General features: G+C 31.4%; 1 protein-coding gene across 1 annotated transcript; it reads left to right on the forward strand.

The window, feature by feature from the left end:
• Window positions 1-325: 325 nt before the first annotated feature.
• Window positions 326-15,416, forward strand: LOC129961661 (uncharacterized). Its single transcript, XM_056075189.1, has 5 exons — window positions 326-484; window positions 5,688-5,777; window positions 6,870-7,148; window positions 12,998-13,289; window positions 14,513-15,416. The coding sequence occupies exons 3-5, from the start codon at window positions 6,884-6,886 to the stop codon at window positions 15,168-15,170; spliced, it is 1,215 nt and encodes a 404-aa protein (XP_055931164.1). The 5' UTR covers window positions 326-484; window positions 5,688-5,777; window positions 6,870-6,883; the 3' UTR covers window positions 15,171-15,416.
• The last annotated feature ends 51 nt before the right edge of the window (window positions 15,417-15,467 follow it).

The raw sequence follows: 15,467 nt of genomic DNA on the forward strand, positions 1-15,467 counted from the left end.
TTAAACAATAATTAGATAACAGGTGTGAATCACAAGCGAATCATGTGGCAGCCAACGTGTTAAATATGATGACAAATACACTTGGTATGCGAGAATATGTCCTACGGAAAAAAAATAACAAATAATGCCTTTAGAGCTTCTTTTACATAATATCAAAATAAAAATAATAAGTATAATATCCCCATGCTACGCACAATTTATTTTCGTTTCTTCCAATTTAGATAAAACATACGTTGAATAATTTGCAATCGAAAAGTCCCGCGTATCTGATGCTAAGCAAGAAAGTTGCGCCAAAAATTGCCGATCGAACTCCAAGGATTCTGTTATCATTAGTGCTCGGCTCTGCACGTGGTTATCGCAGCTGTGGACTCTGATTCTGTAGGATAAGACGAAACTATCATAATCTGGTGTAACTTCGACTGCACTGTTGAAGCGCGCTTTTTAGGTACAACTTGAAAGTAAATATGGGAGAATGTTTTGAATGGTAAGTATGAATTTCTTTCGTTTTGAAGTTTATGCGCTATATGAGAAATATATTTTAATAACTTTAGATGCTATAATTTTAACTCAAGAATATGCTTAAGTGTAACTAAATTGATCAATTCTTATTTTTAGAGAAAAAATTTAAAGCCAGTGATTTTTAAAAGTGATATGAAGCATTAATTCGTATGGCTCCAATGGATTTGCTTTTTAATTTTTTTCTTTGTTTTTTGTTTCTGTAACTCTTCTTGCCTTTATGAAACTGAATGAAAAGTTAATATAATATAATTTCTACTGTTGGAGCTATTTTTCTGCCAAAAAAAGATTACAGTTCATAGTAATTGTTATACCTATTATAAGATAACAACGAGCAACAAAAAAATAATTAAATTAATAAAGGAACCTTATTATTTTATTATAATATGTTATTGCATTTGTCTGACAAGTACATTAAAAATGCTTATATATTTGTGAAATTAGTATTATTATAAATAGAGTTTTATTAAGTCCTAAAAAATAAAACTATGAACGCTTTCCTTTACTTGTTCCAGTACAGTTGACACATCTGGACAATAACTTTCTACTAATGTCGCATTACTGATGAAGTAAGCAAGTATGAAACACTGTAATGAAAAAACATATTTTAAGCTTAACCCTTAAATGCTCGATTATTTGTTTTGAATTTTTTTTTAAAAAAATCTTATGTTACAGGAAAATTGTCATAGGTTACGCAAAAAAATAAATTTTAAAAAAATCCAGGTAATAATATAGTAAAATAAATATGGTATATTTATTTTGAAAAAAAGTTGTATGTAGACTTTTGGCATATTTCCCAAAAATCTAACTTGTTTCTAATATTATCTTCAAACACAACGTCAAACATTTATAGCTTACCTGACAACAGATGATAAGTAATTTTTTAACAATTAGATAGATTGCTCCTTTATAGGGAACTCGGTAATAGAAACGATATAATTTACCGGCCAATAGTAATGTCAACTTTTTTCTTTCACACATGATTTATTGTCTATGCCAAAGACTCTATGGTTATCAACGTGCGTTCTAAAACGAAGACACTCAAGTTTTTGAATAAAATTTAGAGGAACAGGATGTAGAAAATTGGCATCAATATGCATTTAAGGGTTAATGTTTTACTATTCTCCAAAATGCTTGTTTTTTGTAAGAATATTTTCTTTGAAATTGAGAACATTATCTTGTGTAGAAGAAGATTTATCATGTTTTCTGATATTTTATTAGCTTATTTTTATTCAGAAGTGACTGCGTTGTGTTTTTCTACAAATCATTCTTTAATTTGCTTAACAACAGTTAATTAAAATTTGTCAAAACACTATATCTAAAATTGCAGAATATCGTAAATTTTCACACAGTTTTGAAATTATTGTAATATTTTAGAAATTATAGGTACAGAATATAAAATTAAGCATGCATTCTTCAATAAATTAAACTATTTTAAAAAATATAGGGTGTTCATTAATTATTGTCGGGGTTTCCGTACCTCATAACTTTCGAATAAAAAATATTACACAAAAACCGATTACGTATTCGTAAATTACAACTCAAAGAATTTTATTAATGATATTAAAGTGTAAAGCTTGCACAATTTGCACTTTGTAGGCATTCAGCTGAAGGCGATTACGTATTCGTAAATTCGCTGAATAAATTTTGACTCGAATTGAGGATGATGACAATTACCATCGGAAATGGTTCTTCAGTGACGAATCCACTTTTCATGTGTCAGAAAAAGTGAATAAACATAACTGTAAAATATGGGGCTCGGGGAACCCGCACGATTATCAAAAGTCAAAATTTGTTCAGCGAATTTACTAATACATAATCGCCTTCAGCTGAATGCCTACAAAGTGCAAATTGTGCAAGCTTTACACTTTAATATCATTTTAAAATTCTTTGAGTTGTAATTTAAGAATACTTAATCGGTTTTTGAGTAATATTTTTTATTCGAAAGTTATGAGGTACGGAAACCCCGACAATAATTAATGAACACCCTATATTTTGTAGTGTATTTATGGTATTTAAAATATTTTTGTACTAAAATTAAATTATACAATACATTAATAAGCACGCACGTAGCATGAAAATCATGTCAGCATCAGAATAATGATAAAATATGATAACAAATCGTAATCAATGCAATTATGTTATTTTTAATCGCATTACTTTCAAACTTGCATTTTTTTTATCTTACGTTTATCTTATCTTTATTACACTTATTTATTTAAAAATAAAAATAAACTTGTTTCTGCTGTCTGCTTAACAACTTATCATGAGAAAAATTCTGTAATATCGATTCTGTATCTATCGATTAAAAAAAACCTTTTAATTTAAATCAATTAACCTAAGATAGGAAAAAAGAGGGTAATATCCTTGACAAAGTAAATTGATTTTTTATAACTAAACTTGTGATTTTTTTCATTTGTTACATTGACAGGAAAAATAATTGAAACCAATACTTCAGATTTTTTTTCAAATACAAACTTCCCCAACAAATAGCAACAGACTATTTTTTTTTATCAATGGATAGAACTCCCTTGAAACGTTTTGTTACAAACTAAAAAAAAACTACTTTTGTTCAAAGATAAATTTTACAAAAAGAAACTGCTGATAGTTCGAAAAAAACTGCTGTAGTTATGATAAATCCCGTTTCGATTTAGCAACTTTCGTTTTCGATTTAACTGTAACCAGGTTACAAGTTTCGGCGGGAAAGCGGAAGCATTTACACAAAGAAGTTAAGCCTACTGTTGGAGGATTCTTACATTATTAATATTTCAAAAGATATTCAATCCGTGCAAAATAGCCGCCATGTAATTGAGAAATTACACTGATGTATATTTTTTCTAGGATATTTATTGGCAGTGTCGAATTCAGCAGATCATTTAATTAAACCCGAAAAAAACACTACTAGTATTTTGTTCAAATTATTCTATAAAAAAATCTATCAATTTTTTATAATGACTCTTAAAGCAAATATCGTTAACATGCAAATCTTACATTTCATTTAAAATTTGTTATCCAAAAATAATAAGAGCAAATTAAATACCTAACTGAATTTTTCTTTAAAAAAAAGTTTTTACTTGGATTTAACATCTTTGAAAGTAACAAATATTATTTATATGCTTCACAATAACAATATAATATATTTAAACTCAGAAAGAGTATGAAGCAAGATTACTAGTCCACGGTAACAGAGGAACATGACAGAAAATAGGATAATTGTTAACTCATGTAATTCTTTTCTGATATACAACTGTAACTGTAATGGAAAAATAATCAATATTAGATTAACTTATGATTTATAATTTGCTATTTGTAGATGTGGTACAGTTATCTTATCTTCATTTTACTTATTATTTTGAGATTATAAATATTGAATCATTATTACATTTTATCAAGCTTTTATCTTTATTCCCCTTTCAGAAATCGTTCAGTTGTGAAATTGAAGATTGTGTTTATAACTAAATATTATGTTAATGACCGTTTTTACTGTATAATCAAATTTGACTTTTTTTTTCAAAAATAAAAAAAGTTGGAAAGAAATTTAAAAAATCACATTTTTTAAATTTGGAATATACTCATTTTGTGATTACTTTCGAGAATTAGGCATTATTGGAAGCAAATAAAACTTGGACTTCAGTGAATTTAATAAAAAAGATTAGAACAATATAGATATGTATTTGAATAGTGTTAAGTGTGCACTGTAAGTATAAGAATATTATAACTTTTCCTACATTTCATAGTGTTGTAATTTGGGCGTAAAGTTACATTTGGGGGTAACTTTTTAAGTAAGTAATAACAAAAAATTTGTAATAATAAAAAATTTTGTTTGATAATTTCTTAATTTAATTTTTATTAAAAGTAATAATAAAAAAAATTTGAAAAAAATAATGAAATAATTTTTTTATATACTTTGAAAACGCGATAAAATGGCAGAGTGGAAATTCAAACACTATGCTGTACCAACAAATGTCTTTGGAACGTTGCTGCACAGGAACGAGTTAATTCTTTAAAATAATCACTCTTTTTATATGCTTAAACTATAATAGAATACATAATATTAAATTGTTGGCATCTGATTTTAAAATATATACATGACTATATGACTCTAAGCAAGTAAGCTTCATATGTTATTTAATTGACTAGTTTCCATTTTATGTAAATCTTACAATATTTACATGAAAGTTCTTAGAATTTTTTTTTCCTTCGTTCTTTCATTCTGTTTCTGAGCTTTATCGAGTCTTTTCACATTTTCGAACCGAATGCACATTAATGACATAGTTTCATAGCATCTTACTGAGTTTTCAAATCTGTCCAATTATTATTTGAAGGGGGGGAGGAGTAGTGACCGCGAGGCATTTTTATCTCTTTAATAATCATTATTTAGTAATTTGTTTTAAATACGTGACAATTTTGGTGAACTTTTGACTTTGTATTTTAGAGACAGTTGGGTGAACCAAAATTAGCCTAGAAATATTAAAAAGATGTATTTTAGAGCGTGTGTTACATGTATACATGTATATCTGGAAACAATTTTGGTCTTCTCTTTTAATATTATTCACTTGTAGGTGTAAATTTTGAAAAAAAAAAATATTGTTCTTGGTATAGTTCTGAAATGACACATTTTTTTTCAAGAATGCCTGGTGTATTCTAAAAAGCATTTATCACTCTACGTTTATTTACAGTTACTATATATTGCACATCGTATTTTACGTTTAACTATGACATTATATGAAATACTCTAGATAAATATTTGGGAATCAATATTTCCAAAATTCCTCTAGCGGCACTAAACTACGAAAGGCAAATGTTGTTGTTTCTTAAGCACTTGCCACGGATAAGCCCGCTGTTCGAAGACAGCCGATTTAAGCCTCAAGGGGAGCGCCTCTTGTTTTTATTGTAGAGCCAACTTGGGGCAAGAGTACGACTTGACTACTCACGCATCACTCATTCGCTTGCACAACCCCCTTTTACAGGAGGGAACATTCACACACCTCATAGATAGAACAGGAAGAACAACACTGCCCAAACCGGGACTCGAACCCGGGACGCCCAGATGACGGGGAAAACGCGCTACCCTTATAACAGGACGCCGGCACGAAAGGCAAATGAATTGTATTATTGAATAAATGAAACTGAAATAGGCTACTGTGACAATACCTGTCTTTTTTCTACAGATTCTACCTGCGCAAAGTGAGAAGTTTTGACTACATATTCTTGAAGATATGTGAGGAAAGAGTGTTTTATTATCACCTTTGCTGATTTAGGTAAGTGATACTTGAAGAAAGTGTTTTATCAGTATATGTGGAGGATGCGATTTTCTGTAGTTCCTCTATTGAAAAAAAAATTCAAGTGTTTGTTTATTTGTTTTTTACCCAAATGCTTTTTATCATTTATTGAATTAGTTTGCCAATATATAGATAGTGTCATTCTTTCGAAATATTTCCCTATTCATCTTTGTGGTATCAATGTTCAAATACTTAATACAATAAAACTATTTGAATTACAGTTAAAAATATACGCAGTCATTTCTTGTACATCTCGCATAAAGTTGTATTGAATATATTAAATAATTTTTAAGATTTAAGTATATTTTCTATGTTTCAGAAATTTTATTTTACATTAATAAAAGAATTTTGATGTTTTGACATCAGTTTTAGAATCAGAGGTCTAAGTTTTTCGGAGGTTTGACATAAGCTTCAAAATTTGATTTTACAATATGGGCCTTTTAAATGAGCATGATGTATGCAGATTTTCTTGCTATGTGAAAAAAATTATTCATTGTAGTAGTACGGAAATCATTCAAAAAAAAAAAAAAAAGATGCATTTTGTATCTAAAATTACAAAAATTTTGTATTTAAAGACTTTGTATCTACGAGAATTATAAAATTACGGGATCTTTTACCAACACTTATTCTTTCAAATGTCATGAAATATTTGATTAAAAATGAGAGCAAGGGAAAAAAATTAAAATATTTTTTCCCAAGAAATTGTGGTGAATAGCTTATAAGCCAATTAACAACTACGCTACCCGAGCAGTTGCTTTTGTATCGTGGTCATGTTACTGGGCTGCGAACCACAAGGTCCCAGGTTCTATCCTCGCGAATCTCAATCCGCCACAAAATAATAAATTAGAATTGTAATAATTTGATTAAATTATTAAATTACATTTATTTAGAACTTTTCATATTTTATTCGATTCCTCATCCTTTAACTATTTAATTTACAAATGGCGAAAAAACAGACATATAGGTCTCATTATTATAGTATAATTTCCCATTATAATAATTTATTTTATATATAATTCGATAATAAAAATGAAATATTTTCTGATAATAATTTATTTTATTTATTTACAGTTGATGATTCCAATATGAAAAATTTCTACGTGCAGCTTTTCACTCTTTTGATTCTATTGATGTGCAACTTCTTGGTCGGCCTCATTCCTTTCATTGCCTTGCGGGTGATTGGACGCCTGACTGGAAGCAGCCATGCAGCCAGCCAGAGGAATCGTGTCCTCTCCTTCTTCTTACACATGGGCGGAGGAGTCTTCATGTCCGTCTGTCTCCTCATCCTCATGCCAGAATCTCGACAACAATTCGAAGAATACGAAAGGGATCATCACAAAGAGCATACACGTGAGTATGAGGGGCAAATCTCTTTACACACTCATCTCATATTCAAGATAATTTCATATTGCACTAATGAAGAGGCAGGCAGCATTTTTCACCCAAACATAATCACTCCGTGCATGTTCACTTTAACCACCTAGGTAAACAATTTGCAAAAGACATACTGTAAATCCCCCCCTCCATCTATCTCAAGATTCATTTTCCTCCCATGTTCAATTAGCACCCAATCGAAGTAAAAATGAACAATATATTCACACGGGATTTGATATCCAATCTTAAAGTCCCCATTGCACAAATTCAGACAAGGCATTTTTTTTTTTTTTTTTGTATTGATAGTGGATTTTGGATGACTAACAATCCGTCTGAGTAATATGGAGTAATCTTGAATGTCCAGATATAGGCAATACAGATGACATTAACATAGCCAAAAATTATTTCAGTGTTGTAAAATTACTAAAATATATTTATCAAAATTTCTTTTGGTTTGCAAAATTAGATTTTCTTGTGTGTAATTCTAAGGAAACAATGAAATTTCGTTTAATGGTTCAGAAATTTTTAAACAATGAATCGACATTTCCAAATACATATGTGTGTGTGTGTGTGTGTGTGTGTGTTCTCTCTGAGTATGTTTTAAAAAAAGTCATTTCATTTTACTCAAAATTACTTACAAATTAGAAAAACTGAGGGTGAAAGATATGAGGAACGAAACTGCACTGCTTTAGAATCCCTACAGGACTTAACCACTTGAGATAGAAAGAGGTGTCACGTACATCGTGATACATTTGACACAGATGCGCAAAACACATTAGCAAGCAATTGTCACAAAAGTAAAAATGATGTTCGCAAGCCGTCGACTGAGATTCTTAACTGGAATATTGTTTACTGCACCCCAGCTTAAAGTAGAAAGTAATTTATTTTGAAAATATAAATCTTTTTTTCGATTTCTATAAGGTATCTGATATTTTCCTCGCTGCGAGTTATAGTAGACAGTTTAGGCACACAAACCTGTGACTTTCTTGGCACCACAAGTGATGAATCCGGCTCCAGAAATTCAATGTGGGTAGTAAAGAACCGATGATAAATGCGTCAAATGAAAATTAGTTGTTGATTTCTAATGGTTTTTGTGGTGCATCAAAGTTAGAAGTTATAAACAAACAAACAAGTATTGTGCGCTTTATATTCTTATTCCCATTCCAAATGCATCGATGTTTTTATTGCTAAATTAATGATTTTTTATATATATTTTTAACAGTTTTCTCACACTGTATGATTATTTTTTGATTTCCCTCACTAAAGAAGATACAGGCGATTTAATAAAATAGAGTGTGGTTATTTTATTAAGTACGAGTGACCTCTGGTGACCAGTTAACTCGCCGGGAATATTAATTACATTTGATTTCAGATAAATCATTTATATGTAACTTCATGTCCATAATTCTGCCAAATTGTCAGACGTTAAAGCCTTCTTATTTTAATTGTCTTACTTAAGTTCTATTTATTGTGTACATGAACCTTTCTAATGGAGACCAGTCCCCTGACATCATAGACGCTTTTAAAAATGTAAATGTGGTTTATTTACCTTATAAATTTCGAGATAGTGTAATTTCAATTTTTTATCCGCAAATAAAATCTTTCTTTTTTTAATTTTCAACAATGGAAAAAAACACAAGATAAGATAGTTACTGAAACAGTAAAAACGATTTGAGGTTCAGGGCAATGTAATCTATTATAAGAAATTAGTAGCTTAAAAATAAAATAAAAATTTGCACGACTATTAAATTGTTATCATTAGAAAGGTAAATTTTTAAATTTTGAATTGGTGTTAAATTTGTTTTTGTGCAATACTATTTTTGGAAATTATTGCTGCAACATTCCAAAATTAAGATTAATTTTTAATTAATGAAAATTCTAATTAAAATTTCCAAAAAAAATTCAATCTGAAGTGCACATTTCCATCTTGTGCCACATTTGGTAGACGTAGATCGCCAAATGTGCGCCAACATACACATTTAACTTTATTATTAGCAGAGATGAACCTCGCTTTCATAGCGTTTCTGTTGGCGTTCCAAAGTAATGACAATGAGAACAGATTTTATTGAATTCCTTGTGTAACATCATTATTTATATCCCGAATGAATGGGTGCTATGGTAAATCCTGTTACCATTTATAATCACAAGCTTATACATATAATCATTGGGATTACAATGCATGCAGCAAATTCGTTTCTAATATAATTACGTCGTACCTCCTGATGACTTTTATGCATTCACGGTTTAGTAACAACTAGGATGAATCAAACTTAATCACTTAATCGTATTTAACGAATAATGTACAGTTGTTCATTTACAATGATACATTTAGCAAAAAATCCATTCATGAAACAGCTTTATTTTATAGAGTTTATTTATTATTTACAAGAGAAAAATTATATTCTTCACTTATGCTTTCCAAATTAATGCACAAATTCTGAAAATTAATTCGGTATTATTTTCAAATTACCTGCCATAAATATCCAATGAACTTAAATAATGAATGGTCAGAAATGAAAAGTACATTATTTTTTTAATTCCAACCAAAGTCTTGGATACTCAGCCCGTGATGGTTCTAAATTGTTAAGATGTCAAAAGGACTTTTAAAAAGAAACCGAACAAATAAAAATAAACTCATCCCTCTCGGACGTGAAATCCTGACTACCTATTATGTTTCTTTCTAATAAGTACTGTTTAGTAAGTTTTCACACATTTAGTTCATGAATTTGATGTATTTTAATCTATTTTGCATTTTTTTTTCATATTATTGATCTATTTACTGATTAGTTGTTTTTCAAGAATTATATTGTGCCTTTTTTCTTCATTATTTGTTTTGTCTATTTTCTTACAGCAATTTTACTCGGGTTCTTTTATACATTTCTTCATGATCATAAATATTTTTAATAACAAAGTGTCATTGCTATTTCTGCTTTTTGAAATTAATAATTAATTTTTCATTAACTAATCGTTTATTAAATATTCAGTATTTTAAATATACAAAAAATAATTATAATTTACTGAGAATTCATCAAAATGAAATTATTATTAGGAGACATGCTTTAAGTTGATATGCATACTTCTGATTTTCTTTCATATTAAAGATGCGAATTTTGTTTGGTATCGATAAAGAGCGTCCAAAATAGAAGTCACCAAAATTTCAATTTACCAAAGTTCCCATTTGAGATATAAACAGCAAAAATTATTTTTCATTCCAAATGGGTTAGCTGAAGAATTTACTTATTGCAGTTAGCTTCACGAGTCTATGCCTTATTAAATCACATTAATTAAAAAAATGGGGAGGTATTCATCGGTCGATTAAAATCCGATTGTTAATAGGGGTGCAATGAAGTGATTCTGTTCCTTTAGCAGAACTGCTAAAGTATGCCCCCTCTCCCTACGAGCTATATTTTTTTTTGTTAATTTTTCACCCCTACTATGACGCACCGGCAAACTATCTATCTATTATCCTTTTCGGAAGTTTTTCACATTTTATAATTTTAGAGATAGGTATTTCCAAAATTATATGTTTTGGAAAATTATAACCCATTAAATTAGATTGCAAGTACAAATACTCTGTATAAAATATATATAATAAATAAATACCAATTAAATATATTAGTCCACTAAATAAATTACAATTTCTATATATTTTTGAAAGACTGTTGATTCATCAACAATTTTTCGTCAGTCACAGAGAGCTTATGCTTGGATTCCTTTTTACACAACAGAATAGTAACAATCGGACTCTGGTTGTTGTTTCTTATGGCACTTGCCATGAACAAGCAAGCTATTCGAAGACAGCCGATTTAAGCCTCAGGGGGGAAGGCCTCTTGTTTCTATAGTAGCGCCATCTAGGGCCAAGAGAACGACTTAGCTACACACACACATGTCACAACCCTTTTTACGGGGCGGCCTTCACTCACGCATTTCATTCACAGATCGTAATTTAGACCTGAATCAGAGAACGATCACCCCTGATCCAGTACCCCCAGTGGTATTACTCTCGACATGGAAGACTTTGTGACCACGACAGATTTAATGCGCATCAGCCACCAACCAAGCACGAGGGAAATCTTCGACCGGTGGGGTTCGAACTCGCAACCTAAGGGACGCGAATCCGACGCTCTACCAACCAGGCTATACCGGCCTATATCGGACTCTTAAACTTTATTAATGATCATTTTTATTTCCCTTTCTTCTGCCTGTCATTTTCAATGGAGTCCAATCCGACCACCTTTTTAATAGAGTTCTGATTGTTAAAAGACCAGCGGCAGTGGTCTTTCCAAAAATTTCTTGTAAACGCTGTAATAAATGTCTTGTACCCAATCCCCGCAAAAAGTTGTGGACCTTGGAAAAGGCAGAGAACGCCTTGCATACCATTAGTGTAGAATAGCTACAAAATATTTAGCACTTTTAATGGTCTATCGTGTGATTCTTGGCGAGTTTTTTGGCGATCAATCGCTGACATAAGGTTAATAATATCCAAAAAATCAAAGCTGGGTTTTAGAACTCGTTTTCCCAAATGAATGTGTGGTGGTAACATTATAAGCCACTTAACAACTTCCGGAGAAGAGTGTACACTTTTGTCTAGTGGCTTTGTTACTCGGCTATGAACCCTAACTTTGCGAATTCGAACCTCAACCTGCACATTGGTGACCCTGGTTCTGAACAACCGCATCCTTCGTTCTGCTGTCGTGGCTCCATCTACCGGCAGCAACCACTCACACACGCTCGCCGTCGCCTGCCATAACACTTGGCACGATATCAACGTTCGTCGCTCGCCATAACGCCTGGCGCGATAATCACGTTCGTCGCTCGCCATAACTGGCGCGATAAACTCTACCGACACACTGGTGGGGGGCTGTTGTGGTGGTAACATTATAAGCCAGTTAACAACTTCCGAAGAAGAGTGTACACTTTTGTCTAGTGGCTTTGTTACTCGGCTATGAACCCTAAGGTTGCGAGTTCGAATCTCAAACTTGCACAAATGAAACCAAAATTTAACTACTACAGTAACTTAACTGTTACAATTGCAGTTATAAATATACATACTAAAAATTTACATATTAAAGTTATTACAATTTTGAGCTATCGCTTTTACATGCTTTTGAAGATACATATCGAAAGACGTTCAATGCCTTGCTACATTTGACTAAAAATTCGATTCTTGTCTACGCTATAGATGTTAAATTTGTGTACCGATTCTTATCAAATTAGCTCTTTTAGTTTTGTTGTTAACTTATATTGGAGTCGGACAGACAGACTTCCATCTAACGTATTTTTCTGAAAATTTGATAGAAATGTATAACTTTGGTATAAAGACACTATACCAAATTTTATCCATCTACTTCAAAGCGTTTTTGAATTATGTTTGTGACAATGAGTCGGACAGATAAACAGACATAATGCCAAAATTCATGGTGGTTTAAAGCGTGGTGATTCGTTAAGATCTCACATGCAAATAATTTGACGATTGCAGCATTTTCACAATACTTCATATACGAAAAAATAAAAAGACCTTTATAGACTTTGACTCAGTGCTTAATTGTATTTTATGTTCAAAAAGGAAAAAATAGTAGATGTAGAAAGATTAAAAGAAAGTATAGAAAATAATCAGAAAGGGGTGTATTTTGCCCCTTATTATTAAAAAAGAGAAAGAGAGAAGAAAAAAATCTTTTATGAGATTTGTTAGTTGCCTATCTAAGGATCTAAGGAAGTATGCTTTAACAAATATCAATTGCTATGTATAGCAGACTGCATTTTTTAAGAACTTCTTCCTTTCGTTGATTGTCTAAAAAAATACTAAACATTCATTTTTATCACAGAGAACACCACAGATGGAACAGCCCACGAAGAGCATCATCAAGAGGAGTTTCCCATTCCTGAATTTGTGGTCCTGTGTGGCTTCTTCGCCACGTTCGCTGTGGAGGAGGCTCTGCATTACATTCTTTACCACTGCAAGAGGAAGCAATCGAGTACCGACCACAGAGTCAGAAGATTCTGCAGCTGCGCCAAAAGACACACTGAATGCAGCAGAACTTTCAAGGCCGAGAAACCTGAACAGACCATGTTTGGCCGCGAGAAGAGGCAAAGTCAAAATAATTCAGATCTTTCTGGGTAATCTAATTTTTTTTTATAAACAGATTATCTTGAATCGCGATAGTAAATAATGAACAAATTTGTTTGTTTTTTGTTTGATATTTTTGCATGGTTAAGCAGTCATTTTTGGCGACCAACTAATTGTATTGGTCGCGTTTGTTTTTAATGAAATAAATAACGAGGAACTTATTAAAGTGGTCATGATTTCCCAACCAAAAAAGGAACATATGGATAATGTATTTCAAATTGCTCATTGTCTTTTGTTATATTGTAATCTCACTATCTGATTCCTCATATAATCTCTTACTCTCTTAATTTTTAACATTTTAAAATAAATCATGCCATTAAATGTTTTAAACAAAGAAAACGGTTTGAATTTCATAGTAGTGAAATCTGTTACTAAAAAATCATGCAAAAAATACTTTTTAAAAAAGTAGCAAATTTTATGAGGATAAATGCATTGTGATGAAAGCAGTATCAATAAAAAGATAACATTTTAAATTTTAAAATGGTGTAAAAATAAAATTTATACTATAATAATTAGATATTTGATTAATGCCAAAAAGTAAAATTTCATTCAATTTTTAATTATTCAAAATTCTAAATATCTATTTTCAAGAAATCGCTTTGGGATGCAAATTTTCATCTGTACTGAATTATGTAACTCTAGGTCTAATGTTCTGTCTTGTAGAGTACCAACAGATTCTCATACAATACAAAGGCCTTCTTTTACGAATCTATACTATTCATTCAGGAACTAAGTTTCTCTATTCTGAGAAAATTATAAAACATAGATGATTTTCTTTCCTTCACAAACATGGAGATTTTCAATGGTATTTTCGCGCTGGATGAAACTTATTTTTGACGCCAGAAACTTTCTTTCCTCTTACTGAATAAAGGTTTTGGTGACATAATCCTCTTAAGACCATTTCCAATAATATTTTATTGATTGACCATTCCATTAATTAATATTCCAATGATATTCCGAACATTTCCATTAATTAATTAAGTGAAGCGTCAATTCTAGTTTAATTGTGAAAGTGTTCAATGGAGGTCCCAAATGATAGTACGATGATTTGTTTAAATTTGGCGGTTGCCATTCGTTAATAAACATGCAATACCAATTTCTGTGACACGTACGTTCGCGACTTCATATACAGATGTATTATTTTAAATTTTGGAGTTAAATTGAATATATATGATTTTCATGGTCTCATACTAATTTTATTTGCATCTTACAGGTTGTCAGAGCAAACTGCAAGCACTGCGAATCTTCTTCAATCATCCATATTGGCACAGCCAGTGCCTAATTACGGCAGTGTCACAAATATGGCTGACCCAAGACCCAACGAAACAGTTCCAGTTCTAGCAGCGCCGGTGGTCATTGCTAACAACGGTAACGTCACATTTGTACGGCGGCTCCAAGACTTATCATCACCTGTGACCACTTCTACCAGCAATGTCTTATTAGTAATTGCGTTGTCGCTTTACGCCCTAATTCAGGGGGCAACCATTGGACTTCTGACACAATCGTCACCATGGACAACCCTCTTAGTGACCTGTTTTCAACAATCCATTCTGGTTTTCATTATTGGATGGGTGGGCGTTGCTCAGAAAGAGCATTACATGCCGGTGGTGGTATATGTTGCGGTCATGTCTCTCATGTCGCCTTTCGGCATTAGTCTCTCTATGTTTAATGAACAAAATATAAATGACATACCGTCCATAGTCAGTGGAGTGTCCAAGGCTATTGTTTGTGGCTCTCTTTTGTATCTGACTTTCTGTGACTTGTTAAGACGGAGGAGCTTGAAAGAATCTCCTCATATTGAACGGTTTGCAGGATTCACCTTAGGTGCAGCGATAATGGCTGCCCTGGAGTATATTTCCATTATCGTATGAAATCTTGCGATTATGGATGTTTCAAAGACTTTAGAAATTGTATCTTTTGTTAATATGCACAAACAAGAACAAAGACTTTAAGAATGAAAAAAGGATACTTTTCGATGGAACATCAAAATACCAAATGGAACATCATGAACCACTTCCAACAGGAAGGTTGATGACCATAAAATAATATTTGCTTTTATGTATGTGTAAAGAAAATTGCTGTAAATAAAAACTAATGTCTCTAAGAATTGTGTCTAAATATCTGTCTGTCTAAACTGTTTCTAAGAATTGTGCACTAATTTTGAAAAA

Source organism: Argiope bruennichi, chromosome 2 (assembly GCF_947563725.1).
Source record: "Argiope bruennichi chromosome 2, qqArgBrue1.1, whole genome shotgun sequence".
NCBI classification, from domain to species: domain Eukaryota; kingdom Metazoa; phylum Arthropoda; class Arachnida; order Araneae; family Araneidae; genus Argiope; species Argiope bruennichi.